The 18,781-nt window shown below is 35.6% G+C and overlaps 1 protein-coding gene across 1 annotated transcript in view; it reads left to right on the top strand.

The window, feature by feature from the left end:
- PRPS1L1 (phosphoribosyl pyrophosphate synthetase 1 like 1) overlaps window positions 1-18,486 on the top strand; it is a 34,682-nt gene extending 16,196 nt beyond the window's left edge. The window contains 4 exon segments of the mRNA XM_072762722.1: window positions 17,311-17,856; window positions 17,895-18,231; window positions 18,266-18,452; window positions 18,454-18,486. Of these exon segments, the coding sequence (XP_072618823.1) occupies window positions 17,311-17,856; window positions 17,895-18,231; window positions 18,266-18,452; window positions 18,454-18,486 (1,103 nt within the window).
- Window positions 18,487-18,781: the final 295 nt, after the last annotated feature.

The following is an 18,781-nucleotide window of genomic DNA, read 5'->3' as shown; positions in this document are numbered from 1 at the left end:
AATTTGCTATTTGAGGTTTCCAGTAGAATTACTATCTTGAGAAATATTCTTTCTTACAATAAATAGAAGGTATCATCAGACACCATCACAATGTCTTGGATTGTCTTCCACTCAGATAATGATTCTGCCATTAAAATCATAGGTAAATCTCTGGTGCTGAGTTTTTAGGCATGTGGCCCAGGCAGACGTGGCCCTTTCTAGTAGTATCCCTTCACCACACCTGAGTTACTCGATTCCCCCCAGGCTTTCTCATTCTCTCCTCATTAAAAGCCATGACCAGGAATGGATCTGAACAATTGGCTTCCACTAAAGTTAAATACAGGTGAGGCTTAATATCTACTTATGTTTTAACCACGGAAAGAACCTGAAGGATCCAGTCACTGAATGTGGAGGCAATCTGATCTAGTTGACCTAGTCTTTGAAAGAAATGTTATAAATTGAGAAAGGAGCATAAGGAAGAGAGAAGCAAAGGGATTAAGGTTCAAAAGTTACAGTGTACATTTCATATTACACAAATATTATAAGGTAAAGTATTTTCTGTAAATGAAGAGGTGAATGTTTTCACTGTAATATCACAGCATAATAGATGTAATTTACTTATTTTTCCTAAAGTGTTTCAAACTTAAAAAAATGATAATAAAAAAAAACCTTTCTTTTCAAGATCAGTGCAACTCAATGTCTTATTCACACAGATCAATACAATTCCACGAACTCTTTTCTATTGGTCTGTGAGACATACAGACATTGAAAATAAAAATGTGAAACAAATAATTTTAAGGCAATTTGACAGAATAAGTTTTTGTCTATTGCAACAAATAATTTTTAAATTGGGTTTTTAAAATCTTTTTTCAAAATATATTTTTCAAGCAATTCATTTTTATTGTATTTTACAAAAGAATTGGTCTATGATGGACTGAATATTTTATAAAAACATAACTCTCTCTTCTCCACAGTTGGTTTGAGAAGTATTACACTATAGCATAAAGAATTTTGTGTTAAATAGGACGCTGTCATATTTTGTTCTAATACAAATAAATGGTACAGGCAAGTATCAGAGGTTTAAAAATATTTTGTAGAAGTCTTCTATCAACTAACCTAACTTTTCTATGTGTGTATATGTGTGTGAACTAAGAAAAGATTTCCATTGTCCGTGTAATCAAATATATATCCAAGAATTAATATTTAAGAAATACTATAATCAGGAAATAATACTAAATGATGGAAGATAAAGTAATTTTCCAGGAGCTGTTAGAACTCTAACCGAGGAAGGGATGTCTACTGGTGCTGTTGCATTTTTGGCAACTGGCTGATAATGGAGGAAAGATTAATAGAGTCATAAGGAGCTGGAAATCACAGAATCGTACTTCTTTGTTTTGACAGACGAGGTCAGAATAAGGAAGAAATTGTTGGAACTGAAAAGATGAACTGGTGGGTGAGAACTGCAGTTCCCATTATATATACAGTTCACATATATACATCATATATAAGTACATCTTTGCCTCTACTTTGTAAGATCCAGAATCAGATATTAGAGTGGGAAGAAACCATCACTATAAATAATACCATTTCTGTATTTTACAAATGAGATAACTGAAGACTTTGGAGGTTAAGTGAGCATGCCTGAAATCACTGAGTACTTAAAAAAGGAAAACCAGGAAAATTAGAACCCAAGTATTCTAATTTCCATTTCAGTAATATTATGTGGCACCATGTTATGAGACTTCCAAGTGAGCTACTGTATTAATTCCTCAGGAAGAGTCTTCTACCCAGTACACAATGTAGCTATTTCATAAGAATGAAGCCTTGCTTTTCTTACACACATCGATGAAAAAAGTGTTTTATTTAACAAACTAAATGATTAACCATAATGATAGGACCGGAGGAATTTTGCCAAGTAAAGACGACGTTTTTGGGTGAATGATACAATTAATGAAAATAAGAGAATTTCAGGGTTGGAATAAACCTCAACTAATCTATGTACACACAATGGAACTACCATCTATTTTACCAATAAGAAGAATGGTAATGGATCCAATTTCAACATTTCTATGTTTTGGGCTCATAAAAACTATGCTAATTTATAAAAACAGAAATAAATTCCTGAGTACTTCTATAATCCAGGTACCAAGCTAGCCCTTTATTTAAAAGCTTCACAATAACCTTTTGAAAATGTTATTATGATACATTTTACACATGGGATAATTAAAGGTGAGAGAATTCAAGTAAGTTGTACATGTTACATTGCTTATATGAGATTGGACTTCAATCTCCTTGCATACCCTTCATTCATATCTATTATACCATATTGTGGTCTAGCTAGTTTAGTCAAGGTGATATGATAGGCAGCCAAGAGGGCCCTGGAATCAGACTGTCTGGGTTCAAATCCAGCTTTTACTGCATAATAACTGTGACTCTGGGAAAGTTATTCAATTTCCCTGTGCCTGCTATTTCTTTTCTTGTAAAATGGCAGGGGGTTATGGTGAGGATTCTAAGTATTTAGCATATAGTAAGGACTCAGTAAATATTAGCTATTATTACCAAGGCTCAAGGAGCCAACTCAAGCTAAAGTAGGCCTTCTGGTTCTCTTGGACACAACAAAGTCATTTTTTTAAATTCTACCGTCGCTCATCTTCCTGTCTATAGGCTCTCCACCTGGTGGGAAGAAGGTAATCCAGCTTCTATAGTACGTCTCAGAGAAGTCATCTATTTCCCCTGCTGAGGTAACTAGGTTCAGACATTCCCCATGCTAAAATTTGGTTAGAAGTATCAGCTTCTGAGGATCCCAGGGGTCATCAGGAAAACTTCAAAAACAAACAAACAAAAGAACAATTTGAAGATGGTAATGAAATGGTAAAGTTGTAAACCAAATCAATATTCACCATAAGAAACTCTGAATATTATACTTCTTTTTTTTTTAATTTTTATTTATTTATGATAGTCACAGAGAGAGAGAGAGAGAGAGAGGCAGAGACACAGGCAGAGGGAGAAGCAGGCTCCATGCACCGGGAGCCTGACATGGGATTCGATCCCGGGTCTCCAGGATCGCGCCCTGGGCCAAAGGCAGGCGCCAAACCGCTGCACCACCCAGGGATCCCTGAGTATTATACTTCTAATTAAGAAGTGTATTGTTTAGAACAGTGGTAGTGGTTCTCAAAAGTGACATCAGCTTGAAACGCTCTTAGAGTTCGAGTTAGATTTAGAATGACCCAATTCCAATTACAGCAGGATCTCTGAGGGTGGAGCTGAGGTATCAAGGTTTGTTTTGTTTTGTTTTTTAAGCTCCCAGAGGATTCTAATGTACAGCCAAGGTTGAGAATGACTGCTTTAATGCCACCGAAAAAAAAAAATTTCCGAGGTTGTGAGTTTAGAAATGTGCATATTCAGAAAACAACCCATATGATACTGATGATTGGTTATATTGGAAATCACTGGTTTAGGACACAAGACATCTCAAGAAATAGCAGAGGGTCTATATTTACACTTATAAAGTCTGAGGAATCATTACTAATGGAGCTTTCAGACAGAAAATATTTGGTAATAGTTTGGATTTCAGTTCATGAAATTGGAAATAGATTCTTAAGATCTCATTATTTACTAACCTATAAACAACATAAAGGAATTGGAGATTTAAGGTGAAATGTAAATGTGTATTTCCTGCTTCCCTTATATTTAAATCATAACCCTTGATATTGAACCAACATAATTTGTTTCTTACCTACCAGAAATCATTTTCATATGCAAATTGTATGAAACTCAGCCTTTATAATACAGAAGAGACAGCACAAAAATCACAGCTATGTAGCAACCAAGCAAAAACAGTGCTGATTTATGAAACTTCACAGACTTAGAAATAGAAACAAAGCACTAAATATTCATGAAATCCCATACAGTGCTTGCACATAAGTTACATCTCAGTGATTTGTAACTTAGTTATAGGGAAAAAAAATAATAATCTGAGCACATCCAAACATATGGAACCTTTCAAGTGTTAAGTTTCACTAATTTCTGGTCTTTCTTTGGTCATAAATTTGGTCTTATTTTGGTCTTATTTGAGTCATAAATAAATTATGATATGCTGTAAATGGTTGGCCATAATCTAAACCTCCCAAAGAAAAGTAAACAAAGATTTCATCAGCAAAACAAGAGAGTAACTACGGAAAGAAGGATTTAATGAAAATCTTCTCTGATTGCAATGTTTTTTTTTAAAGTGGTAAAAGCTTTTTAAACACACAAAGACACAAGTGAAAGAAGCAAGTAAAATTCTGTCACTCAACAAAACAACATCATAAACCTACCATGCAAACAGAGTTAAAATAAGAAAACAATCTGCCGTGTACTCTTTGAATTAATCATAAATTCAAGAAATAATCTGAGAGCTAATACAATAATCAAGAAAATATTAAATTTCGTTGAGTTACCTTGCCAATTTTGTTCTAGTTTCATAACATAATTATCCCAATTTTATTTACCTATACTAATGACAGATGCAGACTTCAAATACCAATACTATGCCCACAATCCACATTTAAGGTAGAAAGATTAGAAATATACCACTGGTGAAATCTAACAATTGAACCCAAGGTCTATTTGTTTATTTCAGATACATTGGGTTTTTTAAAAAAATATAATTCAATTAATTGCTAAAAATCACTTCTATTCATTTTTTTTTTGCAACCTGTGATTTTTTTTCCTTCAATGTGTAATAAACCATAATTAACTCCAAGTAGCTCTGGAACATAGTGCTGTTTTTTTTAACAACTGTTTAAAGAACTTCTTTAATTAGAAAAAATTTACAATCAAGATATGCTCTCTTTTTGTGTGTGTGAAGGGAGGGTGCTTGTTTTCAAATGGCTTTAGTTTACCTGTGACACAAATATATGGTTAGAGATAATGTATCACCTCCATTGAAATGCTTTTACTGTTCTTAAAAAAGCAAGTGTGATACTGGGATGTATAAATAGTAGTTAAGCATTAGGAATGTGAGGTGACATAGCCAGTGTAATACTTACACTGGTCAGACCCAGAGGAGTACCAATTACTTAGATTTTGAAATTTAAGGGATCCCTGGGTGGCGCAGCGGTTTGGCGCCTGCCTTTGGCCCGGGGCGCGATCCTGGAGACCCGGGATCGAATCCCACGTCGGGCTCCCGGTGCATGGAGCCTGCTTCTCCCTCTGCCTATGTCTCTGCTTCTCTCTCTCTCACTGTGTGCCTATCATAAATAAAATTAAAAAAAAAAAAAAAAAAAAAGAAAGAAATTTAAGAGAGAGATGTAGACAGCAGTAAAAATTATCAAAGGCTATAAAAATAGAAACCCTAATGAAGGCCTTGACAAAATGAGATTATTCAGGAAAGGAATCTTTTAATAATAGTTCTCAAGTATATGAAGAGGATGATATCAGCTGCTCTTCATCTTTATTGAGGAATGAATAAGCAAGAATGAGATTAAACTTTAGGAGAGTAGACTTAAGGGAAGTATAATAGAATTTCCCAAATGACTTGTATTTTTAGAAAGAGCAAATCATCAACAGGGTCTGTGGAATTTCCTTCCCTGAAGATGTTTATAAATAAGGCATATTTTCCTTGTTCAAAATGTTTCAGCAATGTCTTGCAGAGAGAAGTAGTCTACTATCATAGAATCTCAAGAAAGGTCATGTTTCCCAATCACCATTTATTGCTATAAAATATACTAAAAACGGAGACTTAATATGTAGTTATAAGAATTAAATGTTGAGGGATCCCTGGGTGGCGCAGCGGTTTGGCGCCTGCCTTTGGCCCAGGGCGCGATCCTGGAGACCCGGGATCGAATCCCACGTCGGGCTCCCGGTGTATGGAGCCTGCTTCTCCCTCCGCCTGTGTCTCTGCCTCTCTCTCTCTGTGACTATCATAAAATAAATAAATAAATAAAATTAAAAAAAAGAATTAAATGTTGAAATAGTCAAGAGATTTTATGATCTATAGTTAAAATACGTTTAATCCCTATTAGACAACTTAGGAAAATGAGAAACCCTTTTCTTTTAGTTAACTAATAATTTTCTACATGGCCATATGACTAAAGTTTTTTCCAGGGACCTTAATCTATCGTTATATATGGAGGGAGCCTGCTACCATAAAAATGCAATAAGATGACAGTGCCTTCCTGGCCCTCACCTGACGTAGGAGTTCATGGGTAAAAACTCACTCTAGTTCAAGGAGTCAGGTGGAATCATGAACTATTTAAAGAGGCATACCTTCAGCATGTGACCCTCTCATCACAGCTTACTATATAACCCCATGGGAGAAAGAGGAACAGTCAATACTTTGCAAGCTCTACTCCACTGTTTTTGCCCCTCCAGGAAAAAGATAAATAACAAGTGAAGAAGAATCTGGAACATGTCTCTATGTAGACCAGTTCTGCTATCCCTTTTCAAAATTTTCAAAATCTATCTATAGCCTATATACATAAACAGCTAGCATTGATAAAGTATGTGTGATATACATATAGTATATAAGGCACTATTATTAATGGCTTATATTTGTTCTACTCACTTAATCCTTAGAGTCTTGAGAAGTTGGTACTATTTTTGTTATCCATTTTCTGGAAGAGGAAACTTTTGCAAAGATATGTTAAATAATTTGTCCAAAGTCACCCAGATATGAAGCTATTGAGGTAGGATTCATACCCAGATAGTCTGGCACCAAAGCTCCTGTGCAAATTTGTCATAACATCAAACTGCTTCTCTGCAGTTGGATTAAATATACTGGAAATTAGAAATCAACTATTTCCATTCTACTCCTCATACTTGGAAACATCAATAATAACTATTTTTCTAGGCTCCAAACACAGAGCAGGACCCTCCAAAGTTAATGAAAATAAAATATTGCTTTAAAAATATATAATTTTCAAGAAATAAAATAATAGCTTATTGTCATAAATTCATTTATCCACTGGCAAAATCTCTTTTCTTATGTCTATGAAAGGAAGAAAACAGATTGACACTAATAAGCTGTTTCTTGTTTTTCATTGTAGTTTATTTGAAACAAGAGCTCATGAATTGAATTGATAAGAAGTAAATTAACATATAAGGATATGAAGCAGAATGTATTTACACAAAAAGTGACTGTTGGTGAAGTAAACTGCTAAAGTCAACAATTGCAAGTAACATTTGAAAAGACAAATCACTAGAAGTTAGTATATAGAATATATATTCATTATATGTCTTTAGTCTCTCTTATCACCAAATTTGAGTTTATCATAAATGTAATTATAATCTTGATTTTAAAGGTCCTAGAACATGGGAAAACCATGTCAGAACTATAAATATAACTACAATGTCACGATCTTACACTAGCTAATTCATAAAAATTATCCCTGTCTCAAAGCATCCAACAGCTATTTTTGATAATTTCTCAGACTACAGGTTTCCGTTACTTATACAAGATTCTGCAGATTTATCCACTCCAGCCTCTTCATCAGCTACCATGATACTGCCTCTGCTACCAGTAATCTTCCTGAGACAGCTTCTCCCAAGGGACAGGTGTTCTCTGCCAGGGGTGGTTGCTGCTTGCTGCCTCCACAATTTTGCCCTCAGGGAGAGAATCTGAGCACAGGCTTATCCTAAATTCCTGATCCAAGAGCTAAGACTAACTGTCATTATCGTAGGTTTCAGTTTTATAGACTTCATGGGTCAAGAGGGTTAGAAGTTAAGGCCCAGGGCCTGCCCAAGGGGAGGAGTCTCATAGGAGACCTTCTACTCATTAAATTGGGAGCCAAAAGCTTTCTATCTTCAGAATAATAGTGAACCAGAAATAAACCTGCCCCACAGTCCATAGTAGGGAAGGATGACTTGTGAGCAGAGCAGATAACAGACAATAGTGTTGGAAAGGTGGGTGAAAGTGTTGGGAGGAGGGGAATCCCTGAGAAGTTGCTATATTCCCTGGATAGGCCAGGGGAACTTAAATGCTGTACATGGTTTCAGGTGGTCGCAGACTAGTAGCAGTTCCATGCAGAAATCAGAAACAAATTCTTTCTGGAAAAAGAAACTTTCATTTTAGACTTCAAGGAATTTCCTCATATAAAATTTCATATGTCATGAGGGTACCTAGTCAAATATAAATAAGCAAAAAAGAAAAAAGGCAACATGAGTGAGAAAAATAGACAGCACATACAGATTCCAAAAACTTCATATGTTGGAGTTACAGATATATCTTATGACACAGCTATTATACTAGGTTTAAAAAATTAGTCTGATATAAGAATAAGTATGAAGATAGCTTCAGAGAACAAAACTCTAAAAGCAGCCCCTGTAGAATTGAAAACAAAACTACACAAATGTTTTCAGATGAGAAATACAATAACCAAAATTAAAAATGCAATAGACATACAAACTTATTAGAGAGGCCAAAATCTAGAACACTGGCAATACCAAATGCTGGTAAGGACATGAAGCAATAGGAACTTTTATTCCTTGGGGGATAAAAGTTGCTGGTGGGAATGCAAAATGGTACAGCCCCTTTGGAAGAAGGTTTGTAGTTTCTTATAAAACTCAAACCACTTTTACCATATGACCCAGAAATCACACTTCCTGGTATTTATCCAAAGGAATTGAAACTTTATGCCTACATGAAAATCTCCACATGGATGTTTATAGCAGGCTTATTCATAATTGTCAAAGCATGGAAGGAACCAAAATGTCCTTCAGTAGATGAATGGATAAATAAACTTGGTCTATCTAAACAATGGAATGGTAATTAACACTAAAAAGAAATGAGCTATCAGGCCATGGTAAGATATGAAGAAAACTTAAATGCTTATTAATAAGTGAAAAAAGTCAATCTGAAAAGGTTACATTCTGTATGGTTCCAACAATACACATTCTGGAAAAGGCAAAACTGTGGAGACACTAAAAGGATCAGTGGTTGCTTGTTGTGAGGGAGGAGAGGAGAGACAAATAGGCAAAACACTGAAGATTTGGGGGTAGTGAAAATATCCTTTATGACATTATCATGGTGGATACATGTCATTATACATTTGGCCAAAGCCATGAAAGGTACAACAAGAGTGAACCCTAAGGCAAACCATTGAGTTAGGGTGATGACAATGTGTAGGTTCAACCTTCATTTTTAAAAAGTGCCATTCTAGTGAGTGGTGTTGATAATCAGGGAGGCTATGCCCACACATCTTCATAATCTACCTTTTTCTCAAATTTTTTTGACTTAAAACTGCTCTAAAACATTTTTTTTAAAAATAACTTCAATCTATTATTTTTATACCATAATAGACCCAGGTAAAAAAAGAATAAGTAAACTGGAAAATAGGTCAGAAGAAGGGATTCAGAATCCAGCATAAAAAAAAAAAAAAAAACTATGAAAGAAAGGTTCATGGGAAGTTGAACGAGAGGCATATCTTAAGTTTCATTAGAGTTTCAGTAGTAAGAGAGAGAATTGGACAGAGTTAATATTTAAAGAAAAGTAAGAGGGCGCCTGTGTGGCTCAGTTGGTAAGCCTCTGCCTTCCACCCAGGACCTGGAATGGAGCCACACTGGGCTCCCTGCTCAGCAGGGAGCCTGCTTCTGCTTCTCCCTCTGCCCCTCCCCACCAACTCGTGTTCTCGCTCTGCGTGCGCACGTGCTCTCTCTCTCAAATAAATACATAAATAATCTAAAAAAGAAAAAAGAAAAGTAAGGAGATTTTTTCCTACCATCCAGGAAAAACACCAATCCACAGATTCAAGAAAACAAATGGATCTCAAACATGTAATTATTTTTAAAAAATTCCATGCCTAGACTCATTAATAGTGAATCTGCATCAGAAAGAAAGAAAGGGGAAGGAAAATCTTAAAAAGCAGCTAAAGGGGAAAAAATGTAGTAACTTCAAAAGAGTAACTTCAAAGTAGGCTGAGTTCTAAACAGCAACAGAATCCAGTGAAAGGGAAAATGATGGCCTCAATGCACTGACAGAAAATAACTGATGACCTGGAGCTATACACCTAGCAAAAATGTCTTTCAAGAATAAGAGTGAAATGAAGATATCACAGAAAGAAAAATGAGAGTTTTTCATTAGCAGTATCCTGAAAATTTGTAAGGATGCACCTTAGGTAGAAGGCAAGTGATCCCAAATGGAAATTTAAGATGCAAGAATTAAGGAGGAGCAAAGAGAGTAATACATAGGTAGATATGCTTAAATGAACATTGATTATATAAACAACCATAGCAATGTGACTGTGGAAGCAAAAAAAAAAAAAAAAAAAAAAAAAGAAGGAAGAAAAATGATAATACCTGGTCACTCTGTGTTAGGAAGGGATAAATCGAGTTAAAAGACATGAAGTTAAATGGAATTTATAAGCAACACAACTAATACATAAACAAGCAGCAAAGCTAAAGCCAAAAGATAGGAAAATAAACCAAATACTATTCAAAAGATAGCTAACGTAATCATATTACACCAGACAAAATAGAATTTAAGGTGAAAGACATTACTAGAAAAAAAGAGTTTTGCTTTAAAAACTAAAAAGTTACAGGAATTTACATTTGGAGATAGCCAATAAACTCAAAATACAGAGAAATAAAAGGTTTGTAAAGAGAGACAGATGTATACCAACAATCACTGTTGGAATTTTAACATATTTCTCTTAGTATTTGATGAACTAGATAAAAATATAAGTAAAGATACAGAGTACATAAATAACATTGCAAACAAACCACATCTAATGTGTGTTTATCTAACTACTCCAGAGTACATATGAGCACACATGGAATATTTATGAAAAGTCATCACTTAGGATAACAAAAATCTTTCAGTAAATTTTGAAAGACTTAAATCACACCTAGAGCATGTGTTCTGACTACAGTATAATTAAGCTAGAAACCGTAAACAAGATATCAAAATTTCCTACATATGAATTAATCAAAAAATTAAATAGCCCTTGAACAAAGAAAAAATTGCCATTAAAATTGGAAAATAATTTTCCCTGAATACCCACAGGAATTACTATAAAAAATTACACACAGAGACACATGTGTAGTTTAGTTGGTTAAGCGTCAGACTTTTGATTCCAGAAGCTCAGGTCGTGATCTCAGGATGGTGAGATCGGGCCCCTTGGGCTCCACACTCTGAAGCAGTCGGCTTGTCCCTCTCACTCCCATGCCTGCTTGCTCTCACACACTCTCTCTCAAACAAACAAATAAATAAACTAAATCTTTAAAAAAATTACACTCAAACCTTCAGTCAAAAAACTACTTAGAAAAAATATATAGCTTTAAATATTAATAATAAGCTAAGCATTCATCTCACAAAGTTTAAAGAAAGTACACCAAAATAAACACAATGAAGAGGTAAAGGAAATAATAAAAATAATCTTAAAGTCAATCAAGTTTAAGACAAGCAGCCAGTGAGGAGTGTATGAACAATTTCAAACATAAAATCAATAGACTTCTGATGAAATTGACCAAAAAGAAAGAGAATAGTTACGAAAATTCAATACTAGAAATGACAAAGGAAACCATGTTAAAGATGCTGCAGATACTAAAAATACAATAGGAGAATATTATGGAAAGCATCAAATCATCAAATTTGAAAATTAAGATGAAATAGGAAATTTTGTTAAAAAAACAATAAAAGTGGGCAGCCCTAGTGGCCCAGCAGTTTGGCGCTGCCTTCAGCCGGGGGTGTGATCCTGGAGACCGGGGATCAAGTCCCATGTCGGGCTCCCGGCACGGAGCCTGCTTCTCCCTCTGCTTGTGTCTCTGCCTCTCTCTCTGTCTCTCGTGAATAAATAAATAAGATCTTAAAAAAAAATTGGGTTTATCCCATTAATGGAAGGTCGGTTTAACATTAGAAGAGAAATCACTGTAATTTACCATATTAAGAAGTTGAAGACAAGAAAATCATATTATAATCTCCAAAGATGTGGGAAAAGCATTTAGCATTAAGCCTCTTTCTTAATTGAAGAAAAAAAAACTTTCAGCAAACTAATAATAGAAAAGACTTTCTTAATCTAGCATTTTCTGATAAAATGCAACACACAATCATTCCTAATGGAAAAATATTAAAAGTCTTTCCTTTTGAGATTAGGAACAAGAGAAGAATGACCATTGTCACCACTTCTAGTCAGTTTGACTTCAGAGGATTTTAGCCACCACCAAAAGCCCAGATGAGGGAAAAGTACAGGGAACAGAAGGAAGAACCATAATTGCTATTTATTTCTAGGTGATATAATGGCTTATAGAGAAACCACTAAAAATCACAAATAAGTCTTAATAATGGACACAATATTTAAATTATCAGGTATATTCCTATATAATGGTTAGACAAAACAATGTTCAATAAATACCATACAGATCATATAAAAATTAAGTATCTGGAAATATCTTAGAAAACATACAGAAAAATACTTCTAAGGGAAGACTTCGACAGAAAGATTATGAAAACTTATTTTCATTTTAAAGAATAATTAAGTGGAAATAAATAGTATGTTCATGGATTGGAAACCTTAATATGATAAAGTCAATTTCCCCCCTAAACTGATTCATAGATTTAATGCAATTCCAATAAAAATTTAACAAAAATTTTAGTGAAATTTGAAAGCTGATTCTAAAATTTGAGTGTAAGTATGAAGGGATAAGAAGAGCCAGTATATCCTTGAGGAAGAACAATAGGGAGGCCTTAAGGTTTTACTCATTCTAACACATATTTGATGAAGAAACTCTTTTGTGTTTGCTTATTTTTTCTTAAATAAACTAATACACAATGACTTCCTCCCAAGGGGCAACATCAAATCAACCTAGCAAATATTTACCCTATACAATGCTAAGTATCCCTATGAACAGCCAAATGGTCTTCAGAGTATGACAAAAGATTTTTCTCAGTGGCAAATACTTTAAGAAACTCAAGGAAGGGAAATTCGATCATAAACAGGAGAGCCTCTTAATTTTCATTCAATTTTTACTGGGCTAGTAGGTAGAAATTGCTTTTTAGATGTGCAAATGCCTAATGGATTTTTTAAATCCCCAAAATAATAAGAGTTCATAACCTACATGTACTTGTCAAAATATTAGGTTGAAGTGTGTATGTTTATAGTTTTTAAAGAATTATGTGATATTTCAAAACAAAACTCATACACAGAAAAGAAGGCGATGAAGAGAAAAAAAATCAAGAAGCAAAATTAAAATGCCACATCAGAATAGCTAGAGAAATGAATCAAAGAGTAATAAACCAACCATGCCTTTTATTTTCTCAAATGGCAAAATAAATGTTGATGATATAAACCAGTGGTTCTCAAAAGTGTGGTCACCAGAAGGGCAGCATTAGCATTGCCCAGTATTTTAGTAAAACACAAAGTCTAAGTCTCCACCTTAGACCTACTAACCGAGAACTGTAGGGACAGGGCTCAGGAATGTATATTCTAACAGTCCCTCCTAGATACCCTGATGCCTTTCAAGTTTGAGAACCACTGAACCATTCCAAACCACACCTCACTCAACTTTGATCTTAAAGTTTATTATGGGGATTAAATAAATGGTCACAATTGAAAAGAAAAAATAAAATGTCTTAAATGTCAGAAGTAGGTTTGAATAGCATAAATGGACCTTGTGTTTTCTCAAAATATAATTAACATGAGTATCTTTTCACTAATTTCATGAAACTAATATTCCACACGAGAAGAGAAAGATCCATCATCAAAAACTGCTTCAAAAGACTTAAATATTTCACACAAATATTAGGAAGATATTCCTTATTTGCAATTTACTAATTATGGAATCTCTCCATTTACTGCTTCATCTATCTTTGCAATTATATATTATTCAGCAGATGTACCATCATTTTTATTCCAAGATTATTATCTCAGACTAGGATTTTCAAGTTCTCCCGAAGTTTTTTTTTTTAAATTTGAAAGCGTTTCAAAAATATCCCCATGCATCTACAATAATATACTCAGAGTTAAAGTGGCATTTCTGAATCACAAAATTTTCTCCTTTTCTCCTATTTATTTCACTGAGCTTTGTTTACCTAATCACTATCTTCACATCTATTGTGTAAAATGACAGATTTCCAACTAAAAGCTCAGGAAACGCACACAGTACTCAACTTTAATTGTAAAAAGTTACAAAGTTTAAAGCTTTTCTACCAATGTAAAACTCTGTGGGAAATTTTCTCAAAGTATTGTGGATGATTATTATGAACAAAATAAATGAGGTAAGGTAATGTTACAATAATGATCTGGAACTGTGAGTCAAACAAGTAAGATTAAAGGCACAAAGAAACTCTTCCTAATAAACAAGCAGATAACTGCTGGAAAGAAAAATATGTTCCTTGTTTGAAATTAACTGCCAAACATTCTCAACCTACACAAAGCTGTCATAAAGGACATCTAAATCTGTCCTTGTTTGTAACATGTGTTGTGACAAGATTTGACAGTTTATCAAAGAACTATAATTGCCACCTAAACATCTAGCATTTTGTCAACTGCAAGTATGTTTAGTGAAAGCATTTATTTTGCTTAAAATACAACAACTGTTTTTCTCCACTTTCTAAAAGAATTGACTGGATTTCTTTTCTCCTTAGCTGATCAAGCTGCATCAGGCTCTCTCTTTGAATTATTTATGTTGGAATTGTGAAGGGTAAAAGAATAATCAGTAAAGCAAGAAACTATTTCCAAGGTAATATATATATATGTATTCTGGGTATTGACTCAAAGACCTTCAAAATATAGCAATGCTCACAGATCTGTAGAGATGACATTTAAAGATGCTTGCCTTGGGAAAGAGAAAGATAGGTATTTTCTCTATACCACAATTTATTTATCCAGAGTAATTTATTCAGATATGATGTCTTAAATACAGAGAATGTGTTCTTCAATAAGCATCATTCCTACTTGTAACTTTTGTTAGAAACAGCCAATGATAAAATAGATGTCTTTCTCAACCTACAGAGACCAAAGTAAACAGGAGCTAAATCCCCTTGCAATAGATTCACGTTACAGATTCCTTAGTAGATTCAGATTCTCAGTCAGAGTAATAAAAATATTTCCATGACACTACCAATCGCTCATTTCAGGAAATAATTTTTTAAAGAGTTTTCCAGTCTCAGGTTTGGGACTTTGTTCCTTGTAGTTGTTTGATAATAAAAAAAAGTAACATTTTTATACGAAAATTTCTGCTGGACTTTTAAATTTTTCCTTCATTCTCATAAACCCCAAAGAAAAATGAAATAGTGAAAAAAAAAACCCTATTTGGAAATTCAAGAATCCCACATTTTAGTGCACACTCTGCCCTCTAATTAGCTGTTAGATCCCAGTCAAGTTGCTTCATTTCTCTGGGCCTCATATCTATGTCTGTGAATCAGGATGTTGGACTGGAAGGTCTCGAAGGCCATTTCCATCTTTAACATTTTATGATTTTAGACAAATCCCTGAAACTATAAGGTGTTGCAACAGCCAGAACTTGGAGCAAAAATAGCAGCAAGACAAAAATTTCTCCTACTTAACACCTCAAGGAAAATGCAACCAACTATGTGTTTTTAATGTTTACATTAGCATTCAGTCCTATTTAGGTAATAATAAGTCTATTTAAAAATCTGTTTGCTGTTGCTTTAAAAAGTGAAAAATGTGTGACACATTGAGAACGCTAAGAGAAAAATCATTTTAATTGAAGCTGCAAGTACTTTTTAGTGCTGCTAAATTAAGCCACAGAATTTTCTTTAGAAATCACTGTATGTAGTCAGGCCGGGGAGGAGAATTACATAGTATAGATGGGTCTGCTGATTTTATGATAGGAAGGAACATGAATGGAGGGCTGTGGACAGAAATTAGCTGGCATGCACTGTCAACCACGAAGAGTCTGAATTGAGGACTGGGAGATGTGACTGGATCAGCAGCAGGACATTTTGATTGGTCTTTTTGACATGGCTGTTTATATGGCTTTATAATAATAGCACATTTGATATAAAAACACTTTTTTTCTAGCAAAGTAGTGTGTTTCATGGACATTGCCAAATCTTACCCATTTCTGTTGCCTACTCTAATTCCTGAGCTTATCCCATCTGTGAACCCAACCCAGCGGGGGAGCTCAAAAGTGGGGTGAGAAAATATATTCAGCAAATTATTTACTAATTTCAAAATATGAAAAAATGGTTGATTTTAGGCTAAATCAAAATGTTTCAGAACCAAATGTCAGACACACAATGAGCAGGATAAAAATGTATGATCTATATCTGATGCCTCCATTATTTTTATGACACAGTTTGTTCTTGAAATTCCTCATATCTTTGCTGCATTCCATTTCTTTCCCATTACTCTAACTCTCAATGCACTTTAGAAGCTATGTACTTAAAATTTACTGACACTTAATCATTTTATATATTTTATTAGTGTTTTTTTCATTATATAAGTAATGCAAGTGCAAATACTATATTAACAGATGGCAATAAAATGTGATAGCCCTTCATCCCAAACTTCCACCAAACTACTCCCCTCTCCAAAGATAATCACAACGAAAGAACCCCCATAATGACTTGATGTTTTGACTATTACTTTTAAATATGTAAATTTCATATTATGCATATCTTTTTGACTGGATTTTTTAGAAATACCTTGGGGATATTTCCATATGACTACACATAAGTCAATTTCTTTAATGGCTGCTTATGTGCATATAATACATTATATGATAATTTACCTGTTAATGGACATTCCTTATTTTCCAGATTTTGCTATTATGAGTAATTCTAGAGAGATTACTATTTGTCATTCACCATCTTATATTCTGTAAATGATACAACACTTGACACTCGGACTACCTCAGGAAATATTGATCAAATGAATTAATACAGCAATAAATACCACCATCAATACATTTTCAGGATGCCTGCAATTATTTCCATTGAATAGATCCCTAGAAGTAGATACATCCAGTCAAAGGTTATACACAAGAAAATTTCCCTTGCAAAACTTACACACTTACCCATTTTATTACAATAGAGGAGTTATCTATCTCATAGATTTGGTGCGTCTGATGTGTGAAAATAATTAGCATTTTCCTGGTAACTAGCATTTTTTGTATGTTTATTACCCACCCCCCATGAACTATTTATACTATTTCCAAACTTTATTTTTAAGATTTTATTTATTTATTCATAGAGACAGAGAAAGAGAGAGAGGCAGAGATACAGGCAGAGGCAGAAGCAGGCTCCGTGCAGGGAGCCCGATGCGGGACTCGATCCTGGGTCTCCAGGGTCATGCCATGGGCTGAAGGCAGGTGCTAAACTGCTGAGCCACCGGGGCTGCCTAAGACTTGATTTTGGGCACTTTATCAGAGTGTGAAGTGAGTGTGAAACAGGAGCTTTTCCTACCGTGGAGCAGCTCGTGGCCAGAGCCAGCACAACCCGAAGGCCTTGGCTGGTCCCGGGTCTGACTCAGGCTGCGGTCCCGGTCCCACCGGAGGCCGCTGGCCGACGAGTGCCCGACCTACTGACCATAACGCCAGACATCAAAATCTTCGGTGGCAGCTCCCACCAGGACTTATCCCAGGAAATTGCCCACCACCTGGGGCTGGAGCTCTGCAGGCTGGTGACCAAGAAATTCAGTGACCAGGAGACCTGCGTGGAAATGGTCAAGAGCAAGCGAGGAGAGGACGTCTACACGGTGCAGAGCAGCTGCGGCCACACCAGCGACAGCCTAATGGAGCTGTTGATCATGATCAACACCTGCAAGATCACTTCTGCCCATTGGGTTACTGCAGTCATCCCGTGCTTCCCTTATGCCTGGCAGGGTAAGAAAGATAAGAGCCGGGCCCCCATAACTGCCAAGCTTGTTGCAGATATGCTGTCTGTAGCAGGTGCAGATCATATCATCCCCATGGGTTTACATGCTTCTCAAATTCAGGGCTTTACATGCTTGGATTTACACACTTCTCAAATTCAGGGCTTTTTTGCATCCCAGTAGACCATGTGCATGCAGAGCCAGCTGTCCTCAAGTGCATAAGGGAGAGTATCCCTGAGTGGAGGAACTACACTGTCGTCTCACCAGACAGATGCCCCTGGGGAGCCAAGAGAGTGACCTCCATCACTGACAGGTCGAACGTGGACTTCGCCTTGATTCACAAGGAACAGAAGAAGGCCAATGACGTGGACCTTAGGGTGCTAGTGGGAGCCTTGAGGGACCGTGTGGCTATCCTCATGGATGACATGGCTGACACCTGTGGCACCATCTGTCATGCAGCTGACAAACTTCTCTCAGCTGGAGCCACCAGAGTTTACTCATGGAAACTTGACTCAACAGTCAATGACTCACAGAATCTTGACTCGCGGAATCTCTTCTGGCCCGGCCATTCCTCGCATCAACAGTGCATGCTTTGAAGCAGTAGTAGTCACGAATATCACACCTCAGGAGGAGAAGATGAAGCACTGCTCCAAAACACAGGTGATCGACATCTCCATGATCCTCGCCAAAGCCATCAGAAGAACTCACAATGGGGAGTCTTGTTTCCTACCTATTCAGCCATGTCCCTTTATAATAGAACGACCTCGGGTCATTCTATTTTAAAATGAAATAAGATAAAATAAAAAAAAGAATGAAAACACACCCTGCCACTTGTTTTTTTTCTTGGAATTTGAGGAAAAGTTCAGTAGAAGACCTGCTTGCTCACTTTGTGGCTTTCTGCATCCCACATCTGATATATTTGAGTTTATCTTATATTGAAGAAAGATTGAGGATAATTGCTGGGATTTTCTCTCTGGGTTGTCTCATTCTGGCTTCTTGAGTATTTTGTGAACCTTGCAGCTCTCACTGCAGTTCAGCTACTGATTTCA

The sequence above is a fragment of the Vulpes vulpes genome, chromosome 7 (genome assembly GCF_048418805.1).
Source record: "Vulpes vulpes isolate BD-2025 chromosome 7, VulVul3, whole genome shotgun sequence".
In the NCBI taxonomy this organism is placed as follows: Eukaryota; Metazoa; Chordata; class Mammalia; order Carnivora; family Canidae; genus Vulpes; species Vulpes vulpes.
This window is presented reverse-complemented; position numbering and strand designations above follow the sequence as displayed.